The sequence below is a fragment of the Vigna unguiculata genome, chromosome 2 (genome assembly GCF_004118075.2).
Source record: "Vigna unguiculata cultivar IT97K-499-35 chromosome 2, ASM411807v1, whole genome shotgun sequence".
In the NCBI taxonomy this organism is placed as follows: Eukaryota; Viridiplantae; Streptophyta; class Magnoliopsida; order Fabales; family Fabaceae; genus Vigna; species Vigna unguiculata.
Window position 1 is genome coordinate 24536235 of NC_040280.1, and position 20843 is coordinate 24557077.

Sequence of the window (20843 nt, forward strand, 5' to 3'; positions counted from 1 at the left end):
TTTATTCATTAATAAATAATTGCATGATACTAAAACTGTCAATTTATTTCTTTTTAACCCAGCATACTAAGTTTTTTTTTTTACCTTTTATTCTTCTTTCATTTTTTACACTCTCTATTTCGTTCCTTCCCCAATAAACATATTATAAAAGTTTGGGGTTGTGAATATTTAGATTTTTTTTTGGATAATAATTTGTACATGATAAAAGATGATTTACTATTAAATAAAGAAATGATTAAGATAAAAATTAAAACTTGGATTAAGATAAAGAATATGATGCACATATTTTTGCATGATAATAAAAACAATAAATCTAATTAAAAAATTAATATAACTATTATTAAAAAACAATCATCAGAACATAAATAGTAAACTCTTGATAAAATATATAAAAAAAGTTTATAAGTGTGATAAAATTTCTATTAATTATTAGAATTCCAGATGATGTAAGGCCCCATTCTATTCCTGCCCTAAAAGTTAGTGGGCTGCCATACAGTATTGGGCCTAAAGGCCGACCCATAGGATAAAAACCTGTTTCAGTTGCCTTAACACACACACTTTCTTCATTCTCAGATTCGCAGCCACCTCCTTCCCTGTTTCCGCACTAGAGCTCTGCTAGGGTTTCGACGTTCTTCTGATTCACGTTCCATCTTGGTTTTGTTCTGCTCACGTAAGTACTCTTTCACCTTATCGCCTCTGTCTAGTGTAGTTTCGTAGTCACAGTGGGAAACTCTATAATGACTCGTTTAGCTTGCTGTTCCAGTTTGCGAGTTGGGTTCTAGAGCTGTTGTGCTCCCTATTTCAGTGTAGAAGTCCCGTGCAAACCCATTTCCAGGTAAGGGAAGCTAGAACCATTCGGTTTGTTTGGCACGAGTTTGCTATTTTATGCGGTTGGTGATCTCTTTATGTTTGCCTGTTGATATGGATGTATGATACGGTTGGATTGTTGCTTGTGGTACGTATTTGCGTCTGTTGCAGGTGAAAACAGTGGCGGGCACTGATAAACTCGCCCAAGCGAGCTAGTCTCGCCTAGGCGAGATTAACAGAGGCTCGCCTAAGCCTTTTTCTCCACGAATGGTCGCCCAGGCGACCCGCTGTGACTTTTGAGCGAGCAGGCAACTCGCTCAGGCGAGAGGGATCTCGCTTAAGCGAGATCCCGCGTTGCTCATGCTCTTGTTCTTGTGCCCTCGCCTAGGCGGAGGGGGGGCTCGCCTGAGCGAGACCCCTCAGCCTGAGCGAGGTGCTGAGCGAGACAGTGCTGTGATTAAATGTCCGTTTGTTCCTGAATGATCTGTTTTGGTTGAGTATGATTGTATGATGAATGACATGTATATAATGGAGCATGAGGTATGTTTGGCATGTTTCATGAATTGCGTATGATGGGTCGGGTATGTTATTGGCATGTGGAATGAATGAGTGGTTTGGACCTAACGGAACACGTGATTAGTATGAGATGAGGCCCTAGATTCATGGGGTGGTGATGATCAGAGGTATGGATTCGAAATATGATGCGTATGAGGAATTGATCTCAGGGGTTGGTTTGGAAATGTAAATATGATTTTATGTTCATTTATTGCTGAGCTATGAATGTTGGTCCGTGTCAGCGTATAAATTCCTTGGGGTCTCTAGGTGAGACCTCTGGGGTCGCGCTTCAGTGGTCGGGACGTAATTCCATGGCCCCTATTAGTGGGTGTCCATGGTGGTGCCCCATCTGTATAACTAGGTAAGGATTCAAGGTAAGGACTGCATCCTGACACTCTAAGGGGCCAATTAGTCTCACTTAGAGCGGACTGACCCCTGTGGTGAGAGTAGCAGGAGGCTTGAAATTCATTAAGGGCTAACCTTGTGGTGAGGGAAATTTGTTTCATCGTAACACTTGTAACACATAGCTCGGAGATGAGCAGCTCAGGGTCGAGCAGAGATATCCACCACAAGTGCAAGCATCCGCTGAATTCGACCAAGTTATACGTATCCGGATGAGTCGAGTCGTAGTGTATTGAAGGGAGAGTCATAACATGTTTGGTTGTTATATGGATATGAGATGATGAATATATATATTTGACTGTATGATGAATATGTGTTGGCTCTAGCTTACCCGTTTTATTGCATGGTTGTGTTGTATGTGGTTGTTCTTCCTTGCGATGATCATCAACTTGGTTGATGGGAGCAGATGGGCGCGGTTCTCGTGGTCAGCAAGGGAATGGCGATTCCGCTATTTAGTCATCGGGGTTGTATCTTATACTTCTTTCCGTCATGTTTCTTCAGGGCTATGGCCCCTGTATTGTGGTTATTTAGTTCATAAACTTTTAGTTAAATAGTTATTCTGCTTTTGTTGGCATCATGGTGTGTCTAGTTTTGTAGGGGTGATGTTGGGAACCCCAGGACTGCGTTGTTATACTATCTTATGTGTGACGTTTTCTTAAATTGCGTTTATAAATTAAATGGGACGTTACAAATGACAAATTCCATCTTTTATTAAAAAAATACTAACATAATTATTTTAATTTAAATATGTTATTATTTAAAGAATAAAAGAAGAAAGAAAATATATAAAAATATAGATAAAACAAACAATTAAAATAGTATTATTAAAAGCAAATTACAATAAATATATTTAACTTTTTATTATTTTCGCTCATCACTCTGTCCAAATAATTTTTATTTTCATTCTTTTACTTTTCATCTCTTTACTTCTTCTTTTTTATCTCTAAACTCTATCCAAATAAAGCAGAATGGATTAAGTGTGATGGGAGATGAGAAGGCATAAATTTTCTATAAATGTGGGCGTTGATTTGATCGTGATGATTGATTTGAGGTGGTTATGGCTTCATGCTGATCTTCCATTATTTTTCTATTTCTATATTGGACTGTATAAATATCAGGAAAGGAAACTGACAGTGACAGGAAGGTAGTAGGGAAAATAATTGGAGATACTCCAGTAAAAATTGAAGCATATTTATAACAATTATAACATTTTTTCTGCTTTGCATATCAGGTCTTATTTTGTCCATTGAAAATGTTCCAATTGTTTAACACGATACTATCTGCACAGCTGCAGTAAAAGGGGTTTTCTACTATATCATTCATAACTCATTTATAGAGTATTTGCATGTGTTGGGAAAATAAAAATCATAGTTTAAGCAAAAGAAACAAGAAAAACTTTTCCACTGAAAATCCAGAAAATGCCATCAGTCTCTTGTTTCATCGGGCATGGAACTCCTCCAGAAAAACTCATATAAACTTGATTTGGATTACCAAATTATCAGCCTGTGTTAACATGTAGACATCATGAATTCAACACATGCACCTTAGTTTTTCATTATATAATTTCCTATTTTAGAGGAAACAAATCCTCTATTTTGGACGAATAAAACCCTCGTGCATATAAAGTAAAGTTGGTACATTCAGATGCTGAAATAAACTTTACAATGCACACCCATGAAAGAATCTAACTTAATATTTTGAATTACTCAATAAAAGCAATTATAAAGCCAGACTAATTTTAAAGTAGTTTCACTTAAGCAATGATAGGACATTAGTTAACGAATTAAAAAATGAAGTCTGAGTTTAGACCCTAATGCAACCTAGAACGAATGCATGATGGTGAGAAGACAGTAAACAAACCAATCCATATCAGATAGAGGAAAGACGTTAACAATCAAAAGCCTGTTAGGCCACAAAGCTAACTAATGCTTCTTCTCAACGCATGACACAGAACTGAGTAACCTACTTTCAGGCTCATGTTCTTGATATTATGCACATGCCCCCATGAGTTTGCAGGGGAGAAGCATATTCTGAGGTAGATAAAAGTTAACTTAATAAGAAAAAGAATGAGAACATAATCAGGGTCTCCAATGAATGATCAAGTGTAGATGATAATATGCCTAGTGGTTAAGTTACATCTAGTGATCTCCAAATGCTTAACAAAAGAAGAAACAACAAAATTAACCTAAATGATTCAGTCATGTAGTCAGCCATATTATTCTCTCCCTACATATTCCCTCTAAAGGAAGAACCCAGATTAAAAATGTACTCCTTTATACTGAATAACATATGGGTAAAGCATAAACAGTCAATCCCAAGGAAAATCATTTTACCTGAAAACAAGTCCAAAGAACGATGAATCAATCTAGTATAATTTTTCTTGGGCCTTTAGTGTGGCTCCTTTGTCCCCCAAAAGAGGCAGCTAAAGATATATCCACCAGCATGCCATTAAATCAAATGAGGAACTACTTTACATAAGAACAGTAAAATATGCTGCAGAAGTAAAATATATTTATAGCAAATCACATGGTAATAACCATAAGATCGTACTTCAAAACACCTTACATAGAAAAGATGAAATTAGCTATGAACTTTGAGATGTAAACCACTATATTACAAAAGAAGATGACATACACAACAAATATTGTCTGTAATCCTACTTCCTTTTGAGCTACAGATCAGTCTTCCATCTTACAGCTCCTGTCCAACTGCCCAATTGAGTTGTCTGATCTTCAATATGTATTGCCTAATGTAAAACTTGTCAAAGTAAAAGGATTGCAACCATTACGGTTGTCAACAAAAGAGAAACAAAGAAATGAGAAATGAACACTACAGATAGCCAAAAAGAGCTCTTACAACCTGATTGTACATCACATGCCAAAGAACAAGCCTAGGACCTCTTCAGTTAGAAAGAAGCAAACCCAATTAAACTTGTAACAAGAATTCAGAAGACTAGTGGTCTCTCCACCTGGGACTTGATATGGGAAAAAAGCCTGAAGGTGATAACGGAAACACAAGGCCAGGAGAAGGAGGAGGTTGTGGGCCAGGACCTAAAATCCCTGATTGCCCCGTGGACGAGAACGGAAAATTTGGTGTAAGCGGAGATGGGAACTGAATGCCAGGTGACAAAAGTGGATAAGGTGAGCGAGGAGATAGCAAATTCATGTAACCAGTTGGAGAAGGCAGGAGGAATTGAGAGGTTGGAGAAAGTAAAGGGGGAGGAGGACCATTTGCTTGTGGTGAAGGAAGAAGAGTAGGCATGGGAGTGTTAGTAGCATTCATGGGTGGAATAGGACCATTAAATCTCGGGGAAGGGAAGGTGGGCATGGGAGGATTAGGAAACACAGCAGACGAGGGAGGGGGATAAGGCTGCACATTGCCGGGTACTTGAGGTTGAGGGTACGGATGTGGTTGAGGCTGAACTTGGTTACCCCTTGAATTTGGATCCATTATTGAATTCTGAAGGTAACGCATGTAAGCAGATATGGGTGACTCGGTCGTATTAGACCATATATCCCCAGGACTAGGCAATGGTTGTCCATACTGAGCAGGTCTTGGCATGACATTATTGTGAGGAACTGGATGAGGGGGGGCGGCAGCAGGCACCGGCATTGGCGGCGGCATGCGAGGCCGATTGATTGGCGTTAACGGGGGAGGTCTAATTTTCTGCAGTCGCATGCTCTGTGGCTTCGGTGGATTGTGTGGAGGTCTAGGTGGATGATCCTGGGAGGGTGATCCAGTAAGCTGCTGAACAATATCCCGAAATTCGTTCTTGCTAATGTTGTAAACCTGAGGCTGAGGCTGTTGTCTAGCAGCGTTGTTACCAAAATTGGGCTGATGTAAAGGGCTCTTCCTTATATTTTTCCCCATCTTGTTAACACCCAGACTATCATTATGCCTGTTTTTGGAGTTGTCCATTTCCAAATCAAACCTTACTACACTGAGAAATCACCACTTGTTTTCCCCTTCAAGCAAACCAAACCAACGACACCCGCAACTTCAAAATCCAAACCTAAAGAACCCGGAGAATTTCGACAATTCTAATACACTACTTGAACAAAACCAAGCATGAGCTGTAATCTAAGCATCCTGAACTCCCAATCGACACCCAAGATTCCCAATTTCTTTCATTCCAAATAAAAACCAATCTCACCATCAGCATCAAAGTTAACCCTAGAGCCGAAGTAAGAAGCAGAAAACATACCCTTTTCGGAGCTTCGTCCGAAATTTGAAGGATTGGAAGAGCAGCTTCGGAAAATTCACGGGATCAGATCGAAACTGGGAGCAGAGAATAAAAGGAAAATGGGTTAACGGAAAAGATAATACCCGAAAAGGGTTGCTGAGTAAAAATACGAAGCTTTAGAGGGAGCAAGACTAATTCTTGGAGATGAATGTTAAGTGTGAAAAAGAGGAAATAGAAGAAGAAGCAGAGAAAACCCTAAGGATGGCGAATAGAAGGAGTTGGGTGAGAGGTCAATGGGGGAATGAATGAATGGATGGCAAGGGTATTTTAGGTATATCATATAAATTGCAATTTCGTGCTGATGTGACTTCCTCGATCCACATAACACAAGCCTGTACAGACACATACAGAGCAACTGCATTTAAATATAATAAAGTTAACATAAAAGGTAAATATATATATAATGTAATTACATTATATATATAATACATGTTAATGTATTTTTTCTTTGTCTTATTAGATTTAAAGGTTGATAATGAGTTTAGAAGATTAATCTTTTGACAGAGGTCATAAAAGTAACTAAAGTCTCTATTTTTATATGAATAAATACATAAGGATTTTAGGTAACTTTTTTAGTGATTAGAATAAATATAGGTATAGTTAAATATGTACTTTTTCCCTTGTTAAAAATCAAATAGAGTGTTGGACACCCGAGAATACACTATATTAGTGCATATTTGTTACTCTTGAAAAAAAAAGGTTAATTGACAGTTATAACACAACTTTTCTTTTGTTTTAACTCAAGAGTTCAGCATTCTAAGTTTTATGATTTAACTATAGCTTGATTTATTGAACTTTTATACAGGATAATTAATATTACATGTAATAATTTTAACATTAATAATTGTTTTAATGAAAATTAAATTTGTGACCTTAACTTATTGGATCGAATATTTATCATTAAGTCAAAATCTATAGTTAATAATTAACATATGACTTTTTATACTTCAAAACATAAATTTCTATGAGATAGTTAGGTAGTATAGGTACTTAATAATATAGTTTTTAATAGAGATCTTGTGTTCACTTATAAGAGATGACTTGTATAGTTCAACACATCAAGTCAACTAAAATCATCCTCTTTGGGTTTTATATATATATAATAATTTCAATCTTTCCTAATAAAAATAAGAATAATAATTTTGGTGATGAAAATTTATTACAATAATATTTTAAGAAAAAAGTAAATGCAGTTCCTTTACATAAATAAATACTAACCATGTCATAATATATGATTTTATGTGAGTAAAATAACATCATCATTGATTAAAAAATAATATTCCATAACTAAATTATTGAAATAAAATTAAATGATGATAGCAGTGGAAGAAAAAACATGTAATAAAAAAATATCCTAAAACCTAATATCGATGAGAGAGAAATGGTGAATATAAAATTATAAACTTTTAAATTTTAATATTATAAAACTACAAATTACTATTTATAAAATTTAAAAATAATAAAATTATATGTGGCGACAAATTAACAAGTAACATAAGAAAATAACCATCCAGTCATTTAACACATCACTAAGTTAATAAAAAATGCAAAAGAATGTTAAAAGTGATAGAAAATTAAAGTTATGGAAGACTCGAAATTTATTAGAAATACAAATAAAAGTCTTCAAATTTATCAGGTGACTTCCAGCATAATTAAACTAGGGTTAAATATGTTTTTGTCCCTCAAGTTTGAGCGAAAATTGGGTTTAGTCCTCATCAAAACTTTTGATCAATTTAGTCTTTCATCTTCTAAAATGCGTGAATTTAGTTCTTTTAACCAAATTTTATTAAGTTTATCTGACATTTCAAGCGCATTTCATGATAGTATTTAAATTATTTATACTGTTTAACACATTTTTGCTTCAATGTTAACTTAAATACTATCATGAAATGCGCTTGAAACGTTAGATAAACTTAACAAAATTTGGTTAAAAGGACTAAATTCACGCATTTTGAAAGATGAAGGACTAAATTGGTCAAAAGTTTTGATGAGGGACTAATTCCAAATTTCGCTGAAACTTGAGGGACCAAAAACATATTTAACCCATTAAACTATTACGTATAATTCTAGATTAGTATAGTATTATCATCAACATTGATTAAAAATATATATTTAATAATCAAATTATTGAAATAAAATTAGAAAATGATAATAATAGTGGAAGAAAAAACATGTAATAGAAAAATATTGTTGAAATTTATAATGGAAATAACAAAGAAATGATGAATATAAAATACCCCACCAAGTGAAAGTTTGAATAATTGATTATGAATATCATTAATATCTCTATAAGTAGTGAATCTTTTTTCATTCAGCTTGTTTCCTATAATATTTCACTCCTTCGAGTTTAAGTTATTTATGCTATCTAAATTGACATTAATGTTATTATTGGCTTCATTAACTATAATGTTAAACAATAAATTTGTTCTCTTCTTTAATGAATGATCTCTTCGAACGATTTCTCAGTTATGATTACTGCCAAGTCTTTTGGTCTATTTATAAGAAACATATAACAATTTCTTGCAAAAAGATAAAACTTAAAAAGATCTTAAAAATAAAATCACAGTTTAAATATTTTCTATTAATATTTAGATAATCAATAAAGATAGAAAAATACTTTCTAAATATTTAGATAATAAACAACGGTTAATATAATAAAAAATATATTAAGATGATAAGTCTAGATACTAATTTTTAAAATAAATAAATATTTGATTTTAACTTTTTTTTATGTGAATTTTCTTAAAAACAATTTTAGCTATTAAAATTGACTTATAGATATATTATTTATCTCAATATTCCAAAAACATTAAATTCAATTAAATTTAAATTATATACATTTTATCTTATTTTAAATTTTCAAATCCCACATTCTATATCTTATTTTAAATTCTACATCCCACATTCTTATAAACAGGTACAAAAATATTTTGTAGTATTTATTTTATTTTAAACTACTTATATAAAAAAATTACTGCAATTATTATTCTCTAACATATATAAAATTTTGAACATAAAAATAATTACGATATATCTATAATTCTCTATAGTGGTAGAAAATCACTAAAACCATGTGTTATAAAATAAGACTTTAATTAATATAGTTTTACTTTTTTTTTTATTAATTAGTGTCTCATTTGAACTGAGAGGTTGGATTAAAAATTATTGTTTCTTGCATTTTGTTTTTATGAAATTATGAAAATTTTTAAATTTACGGAGAGAAAAGATGTCAAAATCCCAAGAAATATGAAACCGCTATTTATAAATAAAATATTTTAGTTTTACAAAATATACTTAGTTAAAAATAGCTACTATTTAGTATTATTATATATTAAATCATGCGTGACAGAAAATATATTACTTTTAATTATTACATTTAACTTATATATTTTTATTTTAATTATATTAGCCATTCAAAAATAATTATTGAGAAAACTGAAATTTTATATATGTTTTGTTGGATATAGAATGAGCAACGAACTTGTGAATTAGATAATTATTAGCTGTGATTGTTTTTTTTAATGTGATTTTTGAAACCTTTGGAACTTGTGTAAAACATGAGATGTATCATTAGTATGGTTAACATGGGTATTTTGTAGGTTTGTATTATTTGCACATCAATTTTGTTTGTTAATCAATTCCACTCTACTTGTAATTTGTTACCTAAAAATCGTGTTATCTGCAAGAAATTGGTTTTGACAACCAATTTGAGTTTGTTGGTAATTGATTATTAGTCGGAGAGTTGAGTTTTTCTATTTTTAATACTCTACAGATCTTATTTTAAAAATAAAATTTTCTTTGGTATCTTGAAAGGTTTATGGTTGCATTAATTTGTGAAATAATAGCCTCTACTTTTAAAGACTTATTATTGTTGTAAATTAATTGTGAAATAAAGTTGTTCCGAAGTTGACCAGGGCTTCAATGAAAAGTTTTGTAGGTAACATTGTGTAATTCATTTATGGGTTTTTCTATAGACAAAAATGTCAACAATCCTTTCAGTGTGGAAATATTGTTGTTTGATGGTAAGTAAAATCATTATATTTGAAAAATTAGTATTGTATCTATGAATTTTTGTTAAATACTTTTTTTCTGTACTTTCTACCTGACAGTATGAAAAATATTCATATATGTGTGAGGATACTTTTAATTCCAAAGTTTTTAGAGCTTGCTCGAAAAATGATATATTAAACATGCTATATTCTTTAAAGGAAAACTTTCTGTTTTGGTAGTTTTTTATTCGTCATAATAACAATGATAAATTTTACAAAGTATATGTTTATAAAAAAATGAAAAAAGAATTGGGGTGAGAGAGGCTCGAACTCTCGACCTCAGGATCACTCAGAATCTATGAGACCTACGCGCTAGCCAACTGCGCCACCACCCCGTTTTGTTACTTGGAAAGAATCTTTATACTAATTAATTTATTAATTTGAACAGTGATTTCTGTTCCGAAAACTCTGTAACCTGAACAAGACCAACTTTGTGTGTTCAGTCATCTTTTCTTCTGTCTTTGACGAACCTAACTACTCATTCATCACTGTTTCCAACACTTATTCTTCTGCTGTCGTTTCGGCGGTTTCTTTATCTGTGGATTGGTGTGGATCTTTACCCACCAAGGTAATTAACACAACTTTTTTCTCTTCTGCATTTTCTTCCACCTTTCAGCCACTCTTTAAATACACATCTATAGCCATTTCACCTAGGAATCTCAAAGATCAAAGCTTCTATGTTTCAGAGCCACCTGTGCCAAACCTGTGTTTGTGTGTTTTAAAATCTATTCTATAATCAAATTCGAGGATGACACCCATGTCACTTTAACCCCTCTGGATGACTAAATTTAGAGGGTTCAATTGCAATCTATTTAGCTGAATGACCCCATGACTGCAACGCTGTTGTCACTAATTAAAGTTCCTATTTTTCTTTAGTGGTTTATTACCGGTGCCACATTATACTGTTACTGGGGTAATTTATAGTTCACATAATTTGACTCAGATTCTTTGTTTTTTTTTTCTCTGTGATCTGGGTTTCTGTGACAGTTTACTTGTTGATTACTGAAATTGCAGGGAATGCATTCTGTGTTTTTTTTTTCATAAAAAAAAACTGACTTGCAGGAGCTGCATCTCAATTTGCACTGCGTCTTGGGAATTGTACTGTCCAAATCTCATTGGAAAGTTTTGGTCTGTACTTTAGTTAACTCTCACTGTCCCTCCATATAAGAACTTGTAAACCTCCTTTGAAGGTTTTATTTAATTGTGGTGGTTGTCATAGTCGTTATATTGTAATCCCTGACATGCAGAAATTTGCGCACAAATGCAGCGGATGTGGCTGCAATTACAGTCATAAACGGTTAATTTGAAACCTTGCCTCCTTTATAACTGGAAAAGGGGGAAATCTTAAAATTGGTCGACGGTATGTTTGCAGGTGGTCGTATTTACTTGTTCAAGTGTGCCTTGTTTTTTGGTTTTTTTATTTTCCTGTTCAGAAGGGAATACAAAATGGCAGCTACTTGCACATATGTGATAAAGTATTTGGATGGATTTATATTCAAATGCTTGTTTATTTGTTTTTTTTTTTTTTGTATATTTATGTCGAATGAAAACCTCTATGGGTAAGATGAGTGGTTGATGAGATATGAAGATCTCATGTCAGTTGAGTGTATGACCAATGTTGTCCTTGAGCTGTTATTTGTGGCTGAATTAGGTCTATTCCTTTCTCATCTAATACAATCTTTTGAAAGTATTTCAATTTTGCCATAGTTAACAAATGTTTGGTTAAGAAGAAATATTGTGGAGGGAGAGGAAATGAGGGAAGAGTGACAAGCAGCAAAATTGGAGCTGTTTGGTAGCGTGAAAAGGGCAATGAAATACTAACAAGCAGTGGATCCCGCAGTTTTGAAGTTCCATGATTTGCATGCAATCTTTGGTGTAATTCTCATTCGACAAAACTGGCACTGCACGAGTTGCTACTGGAGCTCAGCGGCACTGCTGGTGGTCGTCATCTTTGTGGAGTCAATTTTCAATGTTTTTGGTTGAAGGCATAATCCATTATGGTGCCACCTCATCAATTATACGTTCAACAAAAATTGGTTATGAAATAGTTGTTGGGTTTCTTGAGAGAAGATCACCGGAGAGATACAACAATGAGACATTAGTCCAATCCATACATAAAGGATTGACACCATCTTTAAACCAAAACCTTAAGACAATGGGTTTTCATCCTTATATGGTGTTAAACTTTCTTATTTTTACTCAACTTGAGACTTAGACGTACACTTAGATTTCCAACCGTACTATACCAATAGATTCCTACCATAATGTTAGCTACATGTTGGATCTTGGTTAAGTTTGATTTGTTTCATTTTCTTTTTTATTTTACCTGTCAATAAGTTTCAATTCTTTAAATCATGCATTTCATTCGATTCTGATTTTTCATTCCTTGTAAATTAAATGACACTAAGAAACATTAGGTCTATCCTTTCTACAACTTTAATTGGTAATTTCACTTATCTACAAAGTCAGTGGACTCAGGATGCATACTTGTTAAGAGCCTAAGTGATTGTTATGAAATTGCAGTTCCAGATTCTGATATTAATCTTCCATCAGATACACATACGATCAGACGAGAGGTGGTCAAAGGCAGAAGCACCCTTAAGGCACTGGAGGGGTTTTAAAACCTTGAAGCAAGGCGTGTTAGAAAGTACATGCCATACCAAAGAAAGGCATATTAACATTAGAAAAAGAAAACAGAAAAATATCTTACTGTTTCAGTATTCAGCATTGGTTTTCATAAAAGGTAATTACCAAGCATAAAATTCGTTGTAAAAATAGTTCTTTTACAAACGGTGTAAGTTCTAAGTTAGAAAGTCAGGTGGCTAGTTCTAAGTTCTTTTAATATTCTGGTTATTTGCACCTTTTAGCATCACAATTAGCCAGTTAGAGATGCTTCCAAAGTTATTTCTTGCATGAACTAGAAAGGCTGTGACTCTTTTGGTGCTGTGTGCCTTTTCATGCCTTTAACTACCCTTTTATGGTGTTAGGAAAGTTACATAAAAAAGAGGGATGAAAGACATTAAAGAGGACAGAACCATGAGTTTAGGCAGGATAGTTTGTGCATTTGTTTTCTAATTTTATGCTTGTTTACTTAGTTTTGTTTTTGTTTTATTCCATGTCTCAAATAAACAAATCTGTTATTGACATTTCTCTGGCATTTATAACTTGGCACATTTATTTAAAATTTCACCATATCCATTTTTCTTGAGGTTATTGATGATGCTCTGCCAGGAAAGAGGCCTTTCAGTGAAGTACAGAAACAGACTAAAAGGCTTGCTCACTCTAACAAAAGTATCACATGCATGCATCACAAGAAGAGTGATTTTCTAGATTCCTTTCTAACCTGAAATGAATACTGCAGATGCTAGTCCTAATCTGAAAATGGAAAACGATCAGAGAGCTGGTGGTACACAAGATAGTTCAATAATGAAATCTGTTGATCAAAGAGTGCGCTCTAAGGGGCGCAATGACATAATGACTCGCCGGCTGAAGAATCGAGAGAGGCAACGAAGGTACAGGGCACGGAAGCGGCTAGAAGCTGAAACAAAGAAGTCATTTGTTGTCGAAGAGACACCAACTGTGAAAGTTGAACAACCACCAAATGGGAACCACAACAACAACTTCATGACCCGAATATATTGCAAACGAGATTGGAAGAAGGATGCTAGACGTGCCCATGTGTTAAAACATCAACAAATGAATACCATAACTGGCATGCCTGAGATGTCTTGCTTAGCCATTGGAAATAAGTCAGAAACAGTGCCAGAGAAGAAGGAAATTCAGTCTGAATCTTCTAGTGTTGTTAGTACTGAAACTCCTAGAGTGGTGTTGAGTCGAAGAAATTGGAAAGCAGAAGCTAGAAGAAAGAAAAACTAGTTGACTCTTCATTTCGCGTTTTGAAAAGAGTACTTATCCTATTGGACTTTCTGTTCTATGATAGACATTATTATATAATGCTAGAATGCTGGATAACCACTGTTTCATTAATGGCAGGCTTTGAAATTATCAGCACTGGAGAAAATCTGCTTCATTTTCTACGTTATTCATTCATATATTTCATCACAGACGTAGAAAGGCCATTAAAGAAGATACCTGGCTGAGTCTATCTCATTGCTTGATCTTTGTCACAGAGTTAATCAGAAGATCATCTCCACAGTGAAACGGATTTTTTATGACACGTTGAGTATGCAGGTAGAGTTTTCAACTTTAGTGCAATGTATGCTTGAGAAACAAACTATCAATCCTATTTATGAATTTGTAATATATAAATCTTGATTTACGAAATAAGATGCTCTTAGAAGTCAATCTCATACTTTTTGTCTCTTACCATTCTCACTCACTCATCTTTACAGATAATGCGTTGTTGCCTTTCCATCTTTTTTTCATAGCCATTGAAACTAAGGAACCAATGGATTGTTAAAGGAACTGGTTGAGTATCGTACCATTTTTGCAATTTATGTTATTATTGTCACAATGACATCAACACTCTAATATTACACCCTATGAATAGAAATCGATGTTGAACAGACAATAAAACATAATCTAAACTCATTCTTTCTCAGATGAAATTAACAAGGTTCATTTCAACGATTCCCACTCATTTTAAATGACAATGCCAGCTCCTAGATCATAAGACATAAAAAATTTATAGATCATAAATCAAGAGAAGTATATCCAAATTACTAAAAGCTCATTACACATTGACTGTTTTTCCTTTTGCAAGCATGTTGGCTTATCCTTTAATAACTTTTCAATTGCATTCCTCTGGCCTTTGTTTTGACTTCAAACAAAATAGTATTCATAACATTTACTAAAGTTAAACACTATTTTTAGAAAACTGTGTAAAAAACTGAGATAACATCCAGACAAATTTTTAGACGCTATTTCGAGTCATATCCTTATTCTGCACATTTTTTAAATTCTAAGTCTATTAAATTTATGAAATTTACAAATATGGAAAATAAAGTTACTTTTGCGACTCAAGTTGTAATATTGTTATACCTACTATAATATTTGAAAAAGGTGTAAAGTGAATATTAAAAAAGGAAAACTTTTGTCTTTAAAAATTTGATTAAACTTATATTGATATTAAATTCCTCACAGACCACGGGTCTTTTAGTCGATTGGGTCTATTATCACTAGGGGTGGCAAAACGGGCTGGGCCCAACGGGCCAGCCCGTCAGCCCGTGCTAAAAGGAACGGGCTGGGTTGAAGATTTCAACCCGTCAGCCCGTTCTGGCCCGTCCCGTCCAGTCCGTCAACTTGACGGGCCAAAGTACGGGCTGGCCTGTCCTGGCCCGTTGGCCCGTTTTAAAAAAATAAAATAAAATAAAAATAATTAAAAAGATTAACTTTTTAGATTATATATTTTAAATGTAGAAATATATAATAGTATTGTAATTTAAATCATTAACACCTACAAATTAAGTTTGAATTATTAGTTATAATTGAATAATTTAATATGTAAATTTAATAATTATTTTACCTTATCTAATTAAAAACATTAACTAATCAATTAAAATTTAAAATAATATTTTATTTGATTAAATATGACTTTAATAATAATTTATATGTATATATAAACAAATTTAAAAAATAAAACAAATTAAAAAATTTGAAAACTAATTAAAAAAATTAAAAAAAAAAAACTAGACGGGCCAGCCCGGCCCGGCCCGTTAGCCCGTCCTATACGGGACGGGTTGTGATTATTGGCCCGTTTCTATTTGACGGGCTGGCCCGTCCCGGCCCGTTTTTTGACGGGCCACATACAAGCCGGGCCAAAACGGGCCGGGCTGGCCCGTTTGCCACCCCTAATTATCACTTTCGGCTAGAACAAATATAAAATGTGATAAATAAATAAATAGAACCAGGAATTACAAAGAATTCATTGGAGAAAATGTAAATAAAAAGAGTACAAGGGATGTGAATCATCATTCTTTAATAATGTATGGCCCTTGTACAATCTTTACAACATTCCTCACAAAGAATGTATAGAAAAGGCAGAAAAGTGGGAAATGCATAGAAAAGGAGACATAGAAGAATGATGTGAAGAATCTCAGCGGAACCTCACACTATGCTCTGGTTTTTCAGCCAGATCTTCAAAAGTCCAGTTTCTTCTCATTCCACTGCTCCTCATCAGCTTTGGCCCTGAGGTTCCAGGAGGATAAGGAACATCTCCTGTACTATAATTGCGGCGGTGATCACCCTTAAGCTTGGCCACAGCACCAACTTTTGGTAGCTCATGTTTTGGTAGCTCACGTTTTGGTGATGATGGTAACTTCTTGTTTGACCAGCTTCTATCAACCTCTTTGCATGTTTCCTTGGATTCCTTGTGTTCCTTGTATTCCTTGTATTCCTTTTCTGGAAAGAACTTTTCTGGAAATAACTCGTCAAATGAGTCTGTCCTTTGAAGAAACTGGCTGCAGGTAAGGCAGTTGAGACTCATTGTGTTGGTAGTTTCTTGAGTCTCAAGCAACCAAAACCTGCTTTGCCTGTGTTGGTAGGAATATTGGTGCAATGAAGTGGGAAGAAGGTGAGTTTATTATATAGATTAGGCCAGAGGGAATGAACTGGGATGAAGACATGGTGTAGGGTTGCATGGTTGGATTTGACAATGGAATTCATTAGTACAAGCTGTTTTTGCTCTATTTTGGCATGGATTCTCACCAATTTTTGTTTCTAATTGTGGCGTTTGTTGTTGCATGAGCTATTCACCAATGAATAATCACTCATTGATTCCGAAAGCTTTTTACTGCAAGGGAGTTATTCTGGCATTTATGACATGTCAAATGTATGATTATTCATTTTTATCTTTTTTTTTTTATCTTTCATCATGATTTTCCGACTAATTTTATATTTTTAGCAAAAAAGAAGTTTGGAATTGTTGTCACCAACTCAATAATGCTCTATAGAATTGGCGTCTGTTGTGTTATTGTTACCCTTAAAATGGAACTATGTTTTTGTTCTCTGTTTTAACTGGTTTTAACACTAACAATGTTTGTAGCATATGGCAGTTTTTTAATATAAGAATGATGAAATTAAGTGTCTGTTCTAAACGTATATTTTACTTAAGTAAAAAAAAATATATTTTGATACCGATTATTTAAAATATTGTAAAGCAGACACTTCTCATGATTATCGCATAATTTATACTGAAAACAAATTTATTCAAATGTAAGATTGGCCACTATCTTCGGCCTGTAGTGTTGAACTACGAGGTTCCGACAATTTCTTTCTAAACTTCTATAATTTCAATATGCATCGTCGTAAGTTTATGTATTTTGGATGATAAAATTTAAAGTATATTTTGTATTTTAAAATATACAATTTAAAATATATTTTTTATTTTGTATTTTAAAGTTATTTTTTATATTGAATATATAATTCAAAATATTAAAAATTGTATTTTTGATTGTATTACAAAATTTTTTGAAAATGCATGTTGAAATTATGGAGGTACAAGTGGATATTATGGAAGTATAGGAAGAAATGACCAAAGCTTGGTCCTCATTGTTTTTCACGGTTAATAGATGGTCAAAACTATTTCTACCCAACTTGACATAATTTCATCTTACACTCCCACAACTTCTTCGTCACACCTAATAAATTTTAAACTTTTCACTTTCTCATTTAATTTTTAAACGAGAATAAAGCTTTCATTGCTCCATTTTTATTCCTTCTTTCTTCATTGAAATTGTTGGAAGTGTTTGAGATCAACATTTCGGCCCGTTAATTAACTGACGATCAATATATTATGAAGTTTAAAGGTGATTAACTCTTTGAGTAAGCATATTATGATTATATTTTAAATTTTTGAACATAATCGAGTTTCTAGGTTGATTTTTTTTTCTGATTTTTTAGATTGAGTAATCTGTAAGAGGAAAAAGCAAATTAACGGTTTTCTTTCAAATTATTCAATCAAAAATTTGAAAACAATATTATAAATTACATAATGTGGAATACTAATCTGACTTTTGAATTGTATTGTAATTGCATAATCTGTAACACAGATTTGAAATTTCATATTACGTAATTCGGAAGTCAAAACTATTATTGGACATAAGTGATTCAGTGTTAATGCTAATTACTTTTTACAAAAGTGGATTCCAGATTTTGGAGTGAAATATTACATGAAGTTTTGAGTGAAATATTTGTTGTTCGGAAAATGATTTTTTTTATACCACTTATACCGGTTGACAATTCATTTTTAGAAGTATTGTGGATATTAAATAATTTATTTTTTGTATTTGTAAAAAAATTAAAAGATAAAATAATATATGTAAAATATGTGTAAAGATTTGTTTAGTGTCAAAATAATACTACCATGGATAACAGGGCTAAGGGTAATTTTACATGCAAGAGAAGGAAAAAGGGACTGAATTTAGCATGTACGGAGTTTAGTAACAGCCCAAAATACACCTTTTTCTATTTATAAAATATAAGCGAATTTCTCTTTGCAACACCTTTTCTAATTATTCCCACCCCCATTATTTTTTTTTCTTAAAAAGCACTCAGAAATTGAATCTGGGTATATAAAGGTTGCAATTAGCGCCTTCTCCATGCACCTTCAAAGACTTTCTTTTGTACCCCCAACTTTTTTTCGAATTAACTTACCTACTCTCTCCAATCTCTTATTTAATTCCTTTTAACATACCTCACATAGACATGTCAAAGTGAGTCAACTTGACTCATATGGGTTGGCTCACCACGAGCTGGGTTAAAATTGAGTGAACCCAACCCGATTCATTTTATGGTGAGTCAAAAATTTTACAACCTGACTCAATCCACCACAGTTTGGTGGGTTAGGTGGGTTGGCTCATCATCCCACATAAAAATAGTTTTTTTTTTAAATATTTAAATGTTTAAATAATTTTTTAAGCAATCCATGAGATGACAATCACAATAAAGTCAAATGTCTTTATCATGCTTACCACCAATATGGTATGAATTGTTTCCAAAAAAAAAATGTCCATATAGTTCAAGAAAATATGGCTAATATTACACACTTTCTGTTATGCTATTCAACAAAATATAAATAAAAAAACTACACATTTTTGTCATGCTGATTTATAAAAATTTGTTTGTAAAACAGTTGTTTGAGTAATTTACTATAAAGATTATAGTTAAATATTAAAGTATCAACGTGTATAACTTGACAATCAAATTAATTAAATATTCAAACTATTTAAATATTATTGAGAAACATTTTAGCATTTAAAAATATGAAATTGTGAGCCTATATAATTAGGAGTAGTAAATAATTATTAAAAAAATTAAAAAAATGTTGGTGGGTTAAGTGGGTCAACCCACCTTCAACTCAACTCGAACCCGTTTAACTCGTAGGTTAAGTGAGCCGGGTTGAAATCAACCCACATTTGAAAAATCTAAAATTTTCTCAACCCAACCCGGCTCGAACCCATGGTGAGTCGGGTTGGCTCACGGGTTGAAACCCATTTTGACATCTCTACATATTAGAGATGTCAAAATGGGTTCCAATCTATGAGCCAATCCGACTCACCACAAGTTCAAACGGGGTTGGATTGAGAAAAATTCAGTTTTTTCAAAAGTGGGTTGAACTCAACCCAACTCATTTAACTCACGGATTAAATGAGTTCGAGTTGGGTTGAAATTGGGTTGACTCACTTAATCTTGAATAGCTTGAATGTTTAATTAATTTGATTGTCAAGTTATTTACGTTGATACTTGAATCTTTAACTATAATCTTTATAGTAAATTTTACTCAAATAATCGTCTTATAAACAATTTTTTCTAAATTAGCATGACAAAAATGTATTGTTTTTTCATTTATATTTTGTTGAATAGCATGACAGAAAATGTGTAATATTAGTCATGCTTTATTAGACTATATGGACACTTTCTTGGAAATAATTCATCATATATTAACGATGAACATGATGAAGATATTGATTATTGATTTTACTGTGATTATCATCTCATGCTTAAAAAATTATTTAAATATTTGAATACTTAAAAATAAATAAATAAATAATTTTTTTATGTGAGTTAGTGAGTCAATTCATTTAATCCACTAACCCATAGTGAATTGAACCAGATTATAAATTTTGTAGCTCATCATAAAGTGAGTCGAGTTAGACTCATTTATTTTTAACTCAACTTGTGATGATGAGCCACAGTCTAATTTATAAGGTTATTGATTTTGAAGTCTAACATTACCGATAAACATATTTCACAGTAATTATCGAATTCTGAAATCTATTGACAACCATTTTCTTTATGTATACCAGATTTTTAAATTTTATTAACATTTTTATTGAATTTTCAAAATCTGGTTATGTAGTTTATGTCGACATGTAGTTAATTTTATTTATATTTTAACTTTTTTTAAATCTTACATAAAATAAAAATAAAAATAAGAAATTATTTATATATATATATATATATATAAACAAGCAAAATAATTATGTATTAAAAAAAATTAGAATTAAAAGAGATAATTAAAAACTCAAACGTTCATCCTTTCAAATCCTAATCCTTAAAAATCGGGGGAGTGGGTGAGATAGACAAAAAGAGAGATTAAATAAATTATATTTTAACTGGTCAGTGGGGTCAGACTGGGAATTCGAAAAAAAGTTGGGGTAGAAGAAGTTTTTGGAGGCGGTGGGAGAAGGCCCTTCTGATTATTCAGTGTTGTGTCCAAAAACGAAAAGAGAGTCTGTCTCATGTTATAAGCAAGATGCAAGCAGTGAAAAAAAATAAATGAAATATGAAATTTATAGAGAAAAATACAGAAATTTATATCGTTGCAA

The 20843-nt window shown here is 32.8% G+C and overlaps 3 protein-coding genes across 12 annotated transcripts; 1 reads left to right on the plus strand and 2 right to left on the minus strand.

Moving 5' to 3' along the window:
- Window positions 1–4253: 4253 nt before the first annotated feature.
- On the minus strand, window positions 4254–6264 carry LOC114173948 (protein HAIKU1-like). The gene has a single exon (XM_028058647.1). It carries the CDS (start codon window positions 5680–5682, stop codon window positions 4717–4719), a length of 966 nt encoding a protein of 321 aa, XP_027914448.1. The 5' UTR covers window positions 5683–6264; the 3' UTR covers window positions 4254–4716.
- Window positions 6265–10483: 4219 nt separating this feature from the next.
- On the plus strand, window positions 10484–14368 carry LOC114173690. Of its 10 annotated transcripts, none has more exons than XM_028058220.1 (5): window positions 10490–10624; window positions 11071–11184; window positions 11304–11416; window positions 12580–12799; window positions 13418–14368. In XM_028058220.1, exon 5 carries the CDS (start codon window positions 13438–13440, stop codon window positions 13930–13932), a length of 495 nt encoding a protein of 164 aa, XP_027914021.1. In that variant the 5' UTR covers window positions 10490–10624; window positions 11071–11184; window positions 11304–11416; window positions 12580–12799; window positions 13418–13437; the 3' UTR covers window positions 13933–14368. The 10 variants fall into 10 exon arrangements, with proteins under 10 accessions (XP_027914024.1, XP_027914026.1, XP_027914019.1 ...); XM_028058222.1 differs by having other exon boundaries at window positions 12610–12799; XM_028058219.1 differs by lacking the exon at window positions 11304–11416.
- Window positions 14369–15872: 1504 nt separating this feature from the next.
- Window positions 15873–16633, minus strand: LOC114166390. The gene has a single exon (XM_028051118.1). The coding sequence runs from the start codon at window positions 16499–16501 to the stop codon at window positions 16112–16114; it is 390 nt and encodes a 129-aa protein (XP_027906919.1). The 5' UTR covers window positions 16502–16633; the 3' UTR covers window positions 15873–16111.
- Window positions 16634–20843: the final 4210 nt, after the last annotated feature.